Genomic DNA, 12,223 nt, shown 5'->3' on the forward strand with positions numbered 1-12,223 from the left:
AGGGGAAGAGCACTGGGTGTTGTATGGAAAACAATTTGACAATAAAATATTATGGAAAAATAAATAAATAAATATCCACCCTACCCCAGGCCCTCTTGGGTGGGGATACTTTGATGAAAGACAGTCCTGTGGTCAAGAAACTGACTCCAATGGAGGGGGCAACCTTATGGTCAGAAAATGCTAACTTTGATAGAGGGAGAGGCACCATGCTTTGGGGAGCAAGGGAAGCTCATGCACCAGACACTGGAGGAACAGAGCTAATACAAGAAGGCTTAGAACGATATCTTACAGGACAAGTTGTACGGCTAACCTTGCAGCCATAAGAAGATCAGACATTAGCTTTGCGCAGTGGCAGTATTGTAGCCAAGGAGGTTTACCTGAGAAGATCAGACATTAATTTGGCTTCTCCTTACTGTCCTTTTATACTCTTCTTTAGGACCTCAACTGATAATAATAGCTAGAATTATTATGAACTTACCATGTGCCCTGCACAGTTGTAAGCACTTTGTATGTATTAACCCATTTAATCCTCACAACAACATTGTGAGGCATGTACTAGAATTACATTTTACAGATGAGGAAACTGCAGAGTAACTTTCCTAAGGTTACTCAGCTCACCACTGATAGAGCCTGATGTAGACCTATGTTCCCAGAATCCTTATCACTAAACCAAACTGCTTCTCCATAGACTGTAACCACCATGTTCTTATGCTTTTCGCTACAATTAGAGAAAGGTGCAACCAAGGGAACTATGGGAGCTAAATTTGTGGAAACTTTGCTCTGAACGCAGTGTTTTTGTTGTTATTGGCTTAAGCTGCAACTCTTGATTATTATCAGACATTTTGGACATAGTCTTCAGACACCACATTGTACTCAGATCATATCTGTCGCTTCAGTCAAATTAAAAGGGTCCACCTACAAAATATTTTACTTCTGGAAAGAAATTGAGTTTGGGTTTTGGAATTATTTTGAAAGATTTTTTTGGTTTAGAGTTTTGTTATTGTCTGTGTGTAGATAGCCCAAAACATTTTTTACCAAAACATTCTACCAGACACAGTTAACCCTTGAGCAACACGGGTTGGGGCACCAATGCCCAATATAGTTGAAAGTCTGCATACAACTTTTTGACTTCCCCAAAAGTTAACTACTAATAGCCTACTATTAACCAGACATCTTACCTATAACATACAGTGATTAACCCAGATTTTGTGTGTTATATATATATTATACTATATTCTTAAAATTAACCTGAGAAAGAAACGTTACTAAGAAAATCATAAGAAAGAGAAAACAGCCATATATTTTAAAATAATATGTATATAGGTGGACACATAGGTCAAATCTGGTTATTTGAGGGTCACCTGAACTGTTTATTTAAGGTCCCACCTTTGCCATGAAATCTCTTTTGATTACTTTAAGTTTTTACGGAGGGGAGGGTTGGTTTGTGTGCTTTTTTTTTTTTAAGCTCTTCATTACTCTGGCCTTTTTGTACTCTCTTGTTCAGGATTCTGCAGATTCCATGCAAGAGAAGGTTAAAACAGTTAAGCTAATGAGAAGAGTTCCCAGGACTGCTGGCTGAGTCAGTAGAAGTACCACCGGGTGGGGCAGCTCTAAGGCACAGCAGTGCAGTTGGAGATCCACTCCCCCCAAGTCCTCTTTCTCTGCGGACAATCTTTGCTTCTCTTTTCCGTGTTGATTTTATTTCTGCCCCAGTGGCTTCACTGTAGTGGGCAGCTCCAGGTTTAGCTTATCCCAGTTTAATGAGCTTCAACAAGGAAAGACTGCTTTCTCCCCTCTTCAGTCTGTCTGAGTCTCAGGAAAGGATTCTGGCCCCGCTTGGATCAGATGTCCTTTGGCCAGTCATTCTGGCCAGGGAGGTGGGCTGCTCTGATGGGTTAGGCCTAAATTAAATGACTGCACCCCAGGGGGAGTGAGAGGGGCACTGGATTTGACAGGCTGATCACAACCACATCATACAGGGTTGGGGCAGGTGCTGTGGGAAAATGCTGGACAGATAACCAGGTTAGGTTTCTGCTAAGGCACTGAGCTCTATCCCACAATTTGGCACTTTCCTCTGCTTTGAGGTAGTGAGCTCTTTGGAGGCAAAGACTGCAGACTCGAGAGTTAGAGGGCTCTCGATTTGATCCCCTGCGTATCTCTGCGGCGCTGCATAGAACTAGATGCTCAGTAAATGAGTGTTGGGTTTATTTCAATTCCTGTTTCAAATACTTTTCACTGCTTTGACTCTCTCTAGTCATGGTTGTAGGTAGACATTATCCTTTGCATTTTTAGTTTTAACTGTATTATTTAATAATTGCTTCTGTGTTTAGCTCACGATACTTACTGGATAAGAAATGGGTAACTTGGTTAAACTACATCTGTAAAAAAAAAATATGATTGAACAAAATTCCTCTTCAAATAATAAGCAAACTGCTTCCCCATATTTTTAATGGATTGGCTGTTTATTGAAAATAAAGTACCAGATCACAGAATTGGCTTGTGAAATTGGCTAATCTGTATTTCTTAGAAATGAATTAATATGAAAGTAGGTGATTTTAACATATATTTGTCCTCAGTGGTTAGTTACAAGGCTTAAATACTTGTATTCATGTTTATTTGATCATCCAGTGATTTTTAAAACCTTTACTCTTTTTACTTTAGTTTAACTTGCTTTAGGATTTTTGTCTCTTAATGAAAGTGCCACATTAGTACATAAGACAAATACTTAAATCAATGGCATATTGACTTATTTTCATTTTCTCCTTAGGAACTGAGAGAAAGCTACAATACACAGCAGTTAGCCCTTGAACAACTTTATAAGATCAAACGTGACAAGTTGAAGGAAATTGAAAGAAAAAGGTCAGAACTAATACAGAAAAAGAAACTAGAAGATGAGGCTATAAGGTAATATAACCAATAAATGTATTATACTGTATTGCTATTAGATTTCTAGCTTTATTGCCCATGTCTTTAGTTTGACTATGGAAATTTAAGAGAAATAAAAGGATTATTCCAGGATGCTAATTAGATTGTCAATTTTAGAAATTCAGTTCTTTTACAGACTGAGTTTATAGTAATCAATTTTATGTTCCCTTAGTGAAAAATAGGGGCATTGGAGGTAGACCTGGATTAGGCTTATTGATCTGCCACTTAATGAATTGGATGACCTTAGTGGAGTCACTTTCCCTTTCAAACCCCAGTTTCTCCATCTCAGAAATACTGGTGTACACTTCATAAGTAACTGAGAATTAAATAAAAAATAATGTAGCTAAAGAGCCAAGCATAAATATCTTGCACTCATCATTTCCATCTCTCCATTGTAAATCTATTACTGTTTCCTGGAAGATCACAAAAACCAAATACTTAATTTTACAGAGTGAGAAGATAGAGTGTATAATGCTGTGCTGACATATTTCTCTTTGTACCACTGAGATCTATCAATTGCCTCCATTTATAGCAAGGACAAGTTAGACAGTCGTGGAATCTGATAGAACCATTTATTTAGAGACTTGGCATGATTTTGGTAAGATCCTTTTTCTAATCTGTTTCTCAGTTACTGCCCCAAGTTCTCTAGTGTCAGAAATCAGTATAATTAACAAATATTGATGAACCAACATTCCTTTCCCTCAGAGACAAGTGGGTGAGTAACGGCCCTTGAAAGAGCTAATATTACTAAGGAGGCAAGAAAGACACATTACCCTATGGCAGGTCTCTCTTTTTAATGGCTTCAGAATAGCTACTCCCAGCACATCTTTATTGAGTGGCTGCTGTTGGCTGTGATGAAGGAAAATCTGGTTTTACTCCTGGCTCCTCCATTCCTAACTCCAGTAGGAGATGGAGACGGCTGGACGGATCATTATGATATTGTTAACTCCAAGGCCCCTACTCCTGTGGGGCCTAACAAGAGATACTAGAATAGTATAGAAGCAGAGACAGTGAAGTCCAAATTAAGAAGGCTTTTATTTGCCACTTAACTGTGCCACTGACCCTTGTGCAGTAACCACACAGCTAGTCACAGTGTCAGAATTTTCTACTGACACATTGCCAGTATCTTAATCTCTCTTCATCACCGCTCACAGTTTTTTTCAGGCCAACAAACCATATTAGTAATACACATTTTCATGTCACTCAGCCTCCTCACACCATCTGCAGTGGAAGAGGGAAGAAATCAGAGCAGAAACACACGTAGGATCAGTCCAGAGCTGGGTCTTAACTACAAATTGATTTCTTGGCCATTAGCCCAGGAAAGTTCCCTCCTTTGTCCCATGCTGTTGGTTATAGTCAGGTTTTCATCTTGTAGATGTGGCCTCTGCCCTTTGTCCAGCTTCTGGCTCTGGACCAGTTTCTCATCCACTAACACATCTATAAGAAAGTTATCCAGAATTTAATTTTATATTCTCTTAACTCTAGTCTTTGCTTTATCCCAGGAAACGTGGTAAGTACTCTGATACTGGTGTTTATAATGCTCTGACAATTCAGATGAAGTCTAGTTTGGGTTATCTTAGGTGTGAAGAAGTGTCAGAGAAGGTTGCAGAGGAACTAACTGGGAAAAGGAATGGTAGTTGAAATTAAGAAAGGACCCCAGAGAAGCCTGACCCTCAAAGGAGAGCTGGATGTCAGTTATAGAAAGTACCGGAGGAAGCACTCTTTGGAGTGAGAGAGGGTATAGGATTTGCAAAGGGTCAAGAGGAAGCTAGTCATGGGATAATGACCAGGAGTATGAAGTAAAAGACAGTCCAGGAATGAGGAAGAAGAGTTGCTGATCAAGTGGGTCTCTAGTTTGGGGGATTAAATAGAATTTCCAAAGCCTCCAGGAATTATAGCAGTAGAGTCATGGAATTAAGCCAAGATGTGTACCTTGGAGCATAAATACTCCCAACTCTCAGGCTGTACCCAGCCACAAGCTCCAGTGCCCCTGATAGTGTGAGCAGAGGCTTGGAAGGTGTAAATTTAGTGGCGATAGCTCTGCCTCCAAGGAAGACCATAAAAACGTGCAAGGAAGAACTGTGGTAACATTAGTTTTAATACTGTAATAGCTAAGTCTGATGATAGATCATCATGCCCGGCTAGAGACCAAGCTGCAGCTACACCAGATGTCGTGGAAACATGTACGGAAGCAGGGACCTCTAGAGTAAACATAACCTATTGTCTAGCAACAAAAGACTTTAAAGTGATAATATAGAATGTGGTCATCTGCCAAGAAGCATTTCCTGTTTCCGCAGAGGTGACTGAACCCTGAAAACAGGGATTAGCTAGGATAGTGGGAATAAGAGCTGAAATGCATTCCTTGTGAAAAACCTGGAGAGAAAGAAAGGACATTTAGATATGCTTTCTGTATTTGTTTTCTGAATAGTTCCATTTCTTGGGATTGGGAGGTTGGCCGACCAGAAGGAATTTGAGGGTGTGGGAAATTCTCAGTCCTACTCCTCAGTTCATCTGATAGTCCAAGGATCCCCTCTTGATTCGTTGATTAATTGGTTTTCCCCTTCATCCATGATCCTCAGTTTTTCTCCAAACTCCCTCCTGATATCCTGTGCTATATAATAAATACGTAATTTCACAAGATTACATATGCATAATGCATAAGAAATACGTATTATTTCTGCAGTTTGTCAGGAACAAGATCTAATATTTTTGCATAACAAAAACTTCAGGATGATATGCAAATTCTTTTTATTATTTTTTAATGTTTATTTATTCTTGAGAGAAGGACAGGGGAGCACAGCAGGGGAGGGGGAGAAAGCACGCGACACAGAATCCAAAGCAGGCTCCAGGCTCTGCGCTGTCAGCACAGTGCCCAGTGTGGGGCTTAAACTCACAGACTCTGCAAGATCATGACCTGAGCCGAAGTTGAACCCTTAACCGACTGAGCCACCCAGGAGCCCCAAATTCTCTTTCTCTTATGTAAAGGAAAGCAAAGCAAGGAAAAGAAAACTTATGGAGAGAAAATCTTAGAAAAGAGGAAGAAGAAAAACAAAAGCGACTCCAGGAAGAAAAAACACAAGAAAAAGTTCAAGGAGAGGAGCGGAAAGCTGAGGAGAAACCATGTAAGGGTAAGGATAAAAATGATAGGTTTGTTTTTTTCTGAGACAGAGCAACAAAAGCAACAAGAAAACAATATTCTGATGAGAGGAAAAAAAAATATATATAAGCAGATCTTACCCTCTGAGTCTGAAAAAACCTTTTCCTCAATTAAACTTGGGGGAGTGTGTAGGCCTATTAAAACAGACGGAGGGTAGAAGTCTTAAAACAACATGTAGAAAAGAAGATAGTAATCACTGACTGGCTGCGAACAGACCCTGACATTTTCATAATTGAGGTAAACAGTTGTAAATAGTTTATTCAACTGGTGTTAACTATAAACTGTTTATTTTAATGAAACAACAATAAAATTTTAAATCTTGGCACACTGAAATTTTCTCAAAAAATAGACTTTGTTTTTGATACGCACCTCAGAGTCCACTCCTGAAATACTTTAAATATTATTGTATCTCTTTTGGACAAATATTTGAATCCTTCTTATTGGCATATGTGTTGAAATTTCTATAAGCTAAAGCATTTATTCTGCAAATGAACAAAGTAAAATATTTTATTCTTATCAAGACTAGTGTACTTGTGAGCTCTTCTGTTTTTCTTTTGGAGCCATACTGGTGCATCTAGGGCTCTCTCTTCACTGAACCCTGTTTGATGCCAGCCTCCTCATTTGTGACCTCTCTTTTTGTCCCTTCCCTGTGGTATCCTGACCGTCACAGATCAGACTTTGCTGCATAGCGCCCTGCACTTTGCACACCCTAGCCTGCCTTCCAGCATGTCCTCGCTCACGGCCCCTGCCCCCCAGGCCTGACTTGGTATCATTGCTTCCTGCACTCCTGAAGATGAATGTCCTTGTTTGCTTTTATATTGATCCTGTGGCCATACAACATATTTAAATCATAACAAGCCTGTGTCAAATGGATTTTCATTTTACTGTTTGATGTTCAGTTTTTTTCTTTTTCATTTTATGAGCTCTTTATATTGAGCCATCACTAAGGTGTGTGTACATGAGAGTAGCAATAATGACAGTTACCTTCTCCTTAGGTGAGCCAGCCGCTGCTTTGGTGAGTTACAGAGCATTGTATCGCTTTGAAGCCAGAAGCCACGATGAGATGAGTTTTAATTCTGGGGATATAATACAGGTAGGAAACGGTCTTTTTTGTTAATGAGGAAGCTTAATACAATGTAGTATATTACTCTCTCTAATAATAATGACTATAATTTTATATAGTGATGTACCATTTAAAAAGTATATCTTAAGCTTTATCTGTTGTGTCCCTAACAACCTACTGCACACTTGCTTATTATTACTGCCATATTCTAGGTAAGGAAGTTAGACTTACACAAAGTGTAACAGCAGGACCGTGTCAGGGTAGGTCGCAAGTACATGTCTTTGATTTCTGAATCCAATGTTGTTTACACTGTCCTATACTGCTTCACAGCATAAAAAGTGATGCTGAGGGGCCTCAGTGGCCCAGTCAGTTAGGCGTCTGACTTCAGCTCAGGTCATGATCTCACAGCTCTTGATTTCAAGCCCTGCGTCAGGCTCTGTGCTGACAGCTCAGGGCCTGGAGCCTGCTCCAGATTCTGTCTCCCTCTGTCTGCCCCTCTCCTGCTTTTGCTGTCTCTGTCTCTCTCTCTCTCAAAAATAAATAAAAAGTAAACATTAAAAAAAAAAAAAGTGAGCTGATTGTGTTATTTTAATAAATTATCAATGAAATTTGAGGGCACTGATTATTTTCTGACAACCATTAAAACAACTGAAGGAGGTAGACTCTGTAGCCCTAACTAGATGCAGTCCCTTGTTCCTTGAAACTAAAGGCCTTTATTATATAGCTGCAAACCATGTAGAATGGATGAATAAGAGACGATGCAGGGAATAGCATTTCATACAGCTGTTTTTATATAATGGAAAGAATACAGGCTTTAGAAGCATACAAACTTGGATTTTAGTCTCTGCATCTGTTTTTTTCTTAGTAAATTAAAGTAATACTACCTAGAATACCTACATTAAAGTAATATTACCTTGAATTCGGCCATTGTTTTCTTTTTAGCCTGCATGGTCACCAATTTGGTGTATTTTGTCAGTTACAAAGCAAATATTTGATGGTACTTGGCATAGGTTTTACCAGAAACCTCTGTTCAGACACTCAGGTTAATTCCCAGCTTCTGTTACCATTGCCACCACTGACAGTGCCACAGTTTGCTGGCTCTCCTGTTCATCCTCCACCTGTTGGTGGTGAAGTTGTGTCGAAGAATGTAGAGAGGCAGCCTATCTCTGGAAATGTTTGGTCAAGAACCTACTTCTATTGTTGTTATATCTTTTATTTATTCCAACAAATACTTGTTGAGGACTATGCTGGAGACACAGACACAGTCTCGGCACTTCATGAGCTGGTAGTCTGATGGGAAGGACATTCTAGAACGGTAGTGGAAAGTACTAGTTTTAGAGCAGACCTGTCCTGTGGTCAAGCCAGTCTGATAGCAGTGATGACAAGAATACTGAGTTATCTGGAGTTTCTTGAGTGTTTGTGTTCTCTGCCAAGTCACTGATAGAAAGAATGAGTCATGAGTTACCACCAGATACCTGATTTGGACAGCTTGGTTGATGACCTGTCATTCACTGAGAGAGGAATATCAGGAGGGGATTTAACTCAGAATTACAATGAATTTAGTTTTGGATGAGTTTCAGATTTTAGACAGCAGTCGAATATCCAGAGATGTTTAGAGAGATCTCAGGCAGAGATCAGAGGAGGCCAATTTAAGTGTTATCGTTGTGTTGTGATGGTAATTGCCTTGAGTGTAGTAGATGAATGACAATGTGATCCCTGAGAGACAGTGAAAGGGATTATTTGAGGAAGGGGAGCCTTAAAAAGAAACAACTAGGGTTAGGAAAAAGCCAGGAGAGTTTAGTGTCAGGGAACTTTGAGGAGAGTGGTCTGCATGTGAAATAAGGTAGGACTGAAAAAACCACCATTAGATTAGCAGTATCACAGCTATGGTGCCCCTTGAGGAAAACAGTTGAGTGGAGTGGTGGGGAAACAAGCCGGATTTCAGTGACCTGAACACATTGGAAGGGGGGAAGAGGAGACAGTGAATATGTAAAATGCTTTGTAGGAGCTTAGTTTTTGAAAGTGGGAAGGGAGAGAAAACGATAAATAATGAGGAGTGTGGGTTGAAGGAAGTTGTTCTGTGTTTGTTTGTTTGTTTCTTTGTTTTTTAACTTGGCTTGAGCATATTTGTTTATTTGCAAGTTTAAATAATGATAGGATCTGCAGAGAGGGGAAGGGTTAATGATACTGGATTTAGTAAAGTGCACAGCTGTTCGTGTACAACTCAGATAATTTGTACACATGGATATATCTGTGAAACTACCTCTCCTATCAACATACAGAGCACTCGGGAATTCACCTCATGGCTCCCTGGAGAAGGCTGGGAGGCTTGGGATCTAGAGCATAGGAGGAGAGAGTAGTGGAAGAACCAGGTAACTCTTCCTTCTTGATTAGAGGGTCGAAGGAAAGGATAGATGGGACTATAAATGCATCTTGCTGAATTCTAAGGTGAGCTCAGATCTGATGGCTTCCCTATTCTTGGTAAGATAAGAGGCAGGATCTAGTCAACTTAATGGACTACTTCTTAGTGGCAGAAGAGATTTGGTGGAAAGTGAAAAAGATTAGAAATTCCACTGAGTCCTGGCAACATTTTCCATGGCAACCTGTTTTATTGGCATTCTTATATGTTAATGCTATTTTTGAGGTAATAGTTTGCAAAAACCTGTGAGAACTTGTGTAAAATTTTTTAGTTTCACTTTCTGTATAAATTTACAGCTAAAAATTAGGGCTATAAATTATAGATATGAAATTTATTTAAATTAACCCATTAAAAAAGCACACTTGCATCTGATTTTAAAGATAAATGAATGGGCCTTTTTTTATTGAAAAGGTAGAAAGTTTAAGGAAAAAGTTTGAAGGGAAAGAAGGAAGTTACTGTTTAAATACCAGTATTCATACCTGTGAGTGATCTTTGCCTTGAGACCAGCATTTAAATTAGGTATATTGCTGAGCATTCTGCTTTATGTTGAATAATTCCTTGAAGTCTTTGTGTTCTCCATTTTTAGTGCTGTGGCCTAGCTATTTTAAACTTAGCCTTAAACTAAATTTACAGGATAATATTTTATCAGTGGTTCCTTTTGTTATGTTTTAGAACACCATCTTATAGTTACTACATAGCTATGATAGAACTAATGAGTGAGTATAGCAAGGTTGCAGGATAGAAGATCAATATACGAAGACAAATGATCATAGTTTTATCATAGCCAAAAACTGGAAATAACTCAAATGTCCATCAGTAGATTAACATATAAACAAATTATGGTACATCTGTACAGATTCTTCAGCAATAAAAGGGAGAAGAGATGAACTACAAATCACCTAGATGTGTTACCAGTTGAAAAATAGTATTTAGAGGAAGTTTTTTAGTTCTCTTAGAGAGTTTAAGAAGACTCTGTGATAGGAACAGATAAAACTAAACAAAACAAAAAATAATGATTTCCTACAGGAAAATAACAAGTTTGCAAGAAAGGAAATGTAATTATCAGAGTAGTACATGATTTAGATGTGAAATATTTATTTATACACCCATAATATAAACATTAAATATAATTAAACCAAAAATTTTGAGATAGCAATGTTGATAGAATAAGAAGATGCAGTAAAAGAGAGTTAAATATTGATTTTCCATAACCAAAAGTTAATAGATAATGTCTAAAATGGAAACATTAAAGAAAAACCGTATAAATACATTATTTAGAAATATAGAAGATAAGGGTGCCTGGGTGTTAAGCATCCAACTTGATCTCGGCTCAGGTCTTGATCTCAGCGTCATGAGTTCAAGCCCCCGCACTGGGCTCCATGCTGGGTGTAAAGCCTACTTAAAAAAAAAAGAAAAGAAATATAGAAGAAACAACTAAGAATGGCAAGTTTCTATCAAAAGTGGAAATCAGGGTGATGGGATCGTCCATCATAAGCAATATAGAATGCTGTTTGTTTTTGTAAACTATTTTTGGGTATTTAACTTGGATGAAATTTTTTTTGGAGAGAACACACAATAGGCACATATTGGGGAGGGGCAGAGGGAGAGAATGAATCCCAAGCAGACTCCCTCCCCAGCACACCAGACACAGGGCTTGATCTCACTAACTGTGAGATCATGATCTGAGCCAAACCCAAGAGTCAAAGGTGCCTTTTTAAAATTTCATTTTTATAGGCGCCTGGGAGGCTCAGTCGATTGAGTGTCTGTCTCTTAATTTCAGCTCAGGTCATGATCTCACATCACAGTTTAGGAGATTGAGCCCAGTGTTGGGACCTGTGCAGACAGCACGCAGCCTGCTTGGGATTCTCTCTCTCTCTCTCTCTCTCTCTCTCTCTCTCTCTCTCTCTCTCTCTCTCTCTCTCTCTCTCTCTCTCTCTCTCTCTCTAAATGAACATTTTTTCTAAAAGGTGCCTCTGTCTGTCATTAGAGATAATGACCTATCAATCTGTAGAAAATGCCTCAGCTCAGGGAACCTGGGTGGCTTAGTTGTTAAGCATCTGACTTCAGGTCATGATCTCACAGTTCATGAGTTCAAGTCGACTGTACATCAGATGAGCTTGAGCCCTGCTTGGGTAAAAACGTGAGCCCCGTGTGTGTGTCTGTCTGTCTGTCTCTCGCTCCCTCCCACCCTCCATCCCTCCCTTCTTCTCTCTACCCTTGTGGGATTCTCTTTCTCTCTGCCCCTTGCTGGCTTGCGCCCTCTCTCTAAAAAAGAAAAGAAAATGCCTCAGCTCTTTAATTATATGGGCTTAATTCTGAAAATGAGGCTGTTGTACAATAGTCTGCATCTCTTTCCTTTTGTAAATGTGTGACATTGTAACCGTTGTTAACCCTTCTTTTTGTTTCCGTAGGTTGATGAAAAGACCGTAGGAGAACCTGGTTGGCTTTATGGTAGTTTTCAAGGAAATTTTGGCTGGTTTCCTTGCAACTATGTAGAAAAAATGCCATCAGGTGAAAAATCTGTGTCTCCTAAGAAGGCCTTACTTCCCCCTACAGTATCAGTATCTGCTACCTCAACGTCTTCTGAGTAAGTTTGTAGCTGGCAGTGCCGTGTACCCAGCTCTGCAAATGTGTTTGTGCCAGCCTGCTGCTTTGTCGT

The 12,223-nt window shown here is 39.3% G+C and overlaps 1 protein-coding gene across 7 annotated transcripts in view; it reads left to right on the forward strand.

Annotated features, from left to right (window-relative positions):
- The window catches only part of ITSN2 (intersectin 2), a 138,857-nt gene that overhangs the window by 71,616 nt on the left and 55,018 nt on the right, over positions 1-12,223 (forward strand). For 5 of the 7 annotated variants that reach the window (XM_029938202.1, XM_029938208.1, XM_029938204.1 and 2 more), the window contains 4 exons: positions 2,768-2,904; positions 5,911-6,053; positions 7,078-7,175; positions 11,976-12,151. In XM_029938202.1, coding sequence (XP_029794062.1) covers positions 2,768-2,904; positions 5,911-6,053; positions 7,078-7,175; positions 11,976-12,151 — 554 coding nt within the window. The remainder of the gene's footprint in view (positions 1-2,767; positions 2,905-5,910; positions 6,054-7,077; positions 7,176-11,975; positions 12,152-12,223) is intronic. The other 2 variants (XM_029938203.1, XM_029938206.1) reach the window with 1 other exon arrangement.

This window comes from Suricata suricatta, chromosome 4, assembly GCF_006229205.1.
Source record: "Suricata suricatta isolate VVHF042 chromosome 4, meerkat_22Aug2017_6uvM2_HiC, whole genome shotgun sequence".
NCBI classification, from domain to species: domain Eukaryota; kingdom Metazoa; phylum Chordata; class Mammalia; order Carnivora; family Herpestidae; genus Suricata; species Suricata suricatta.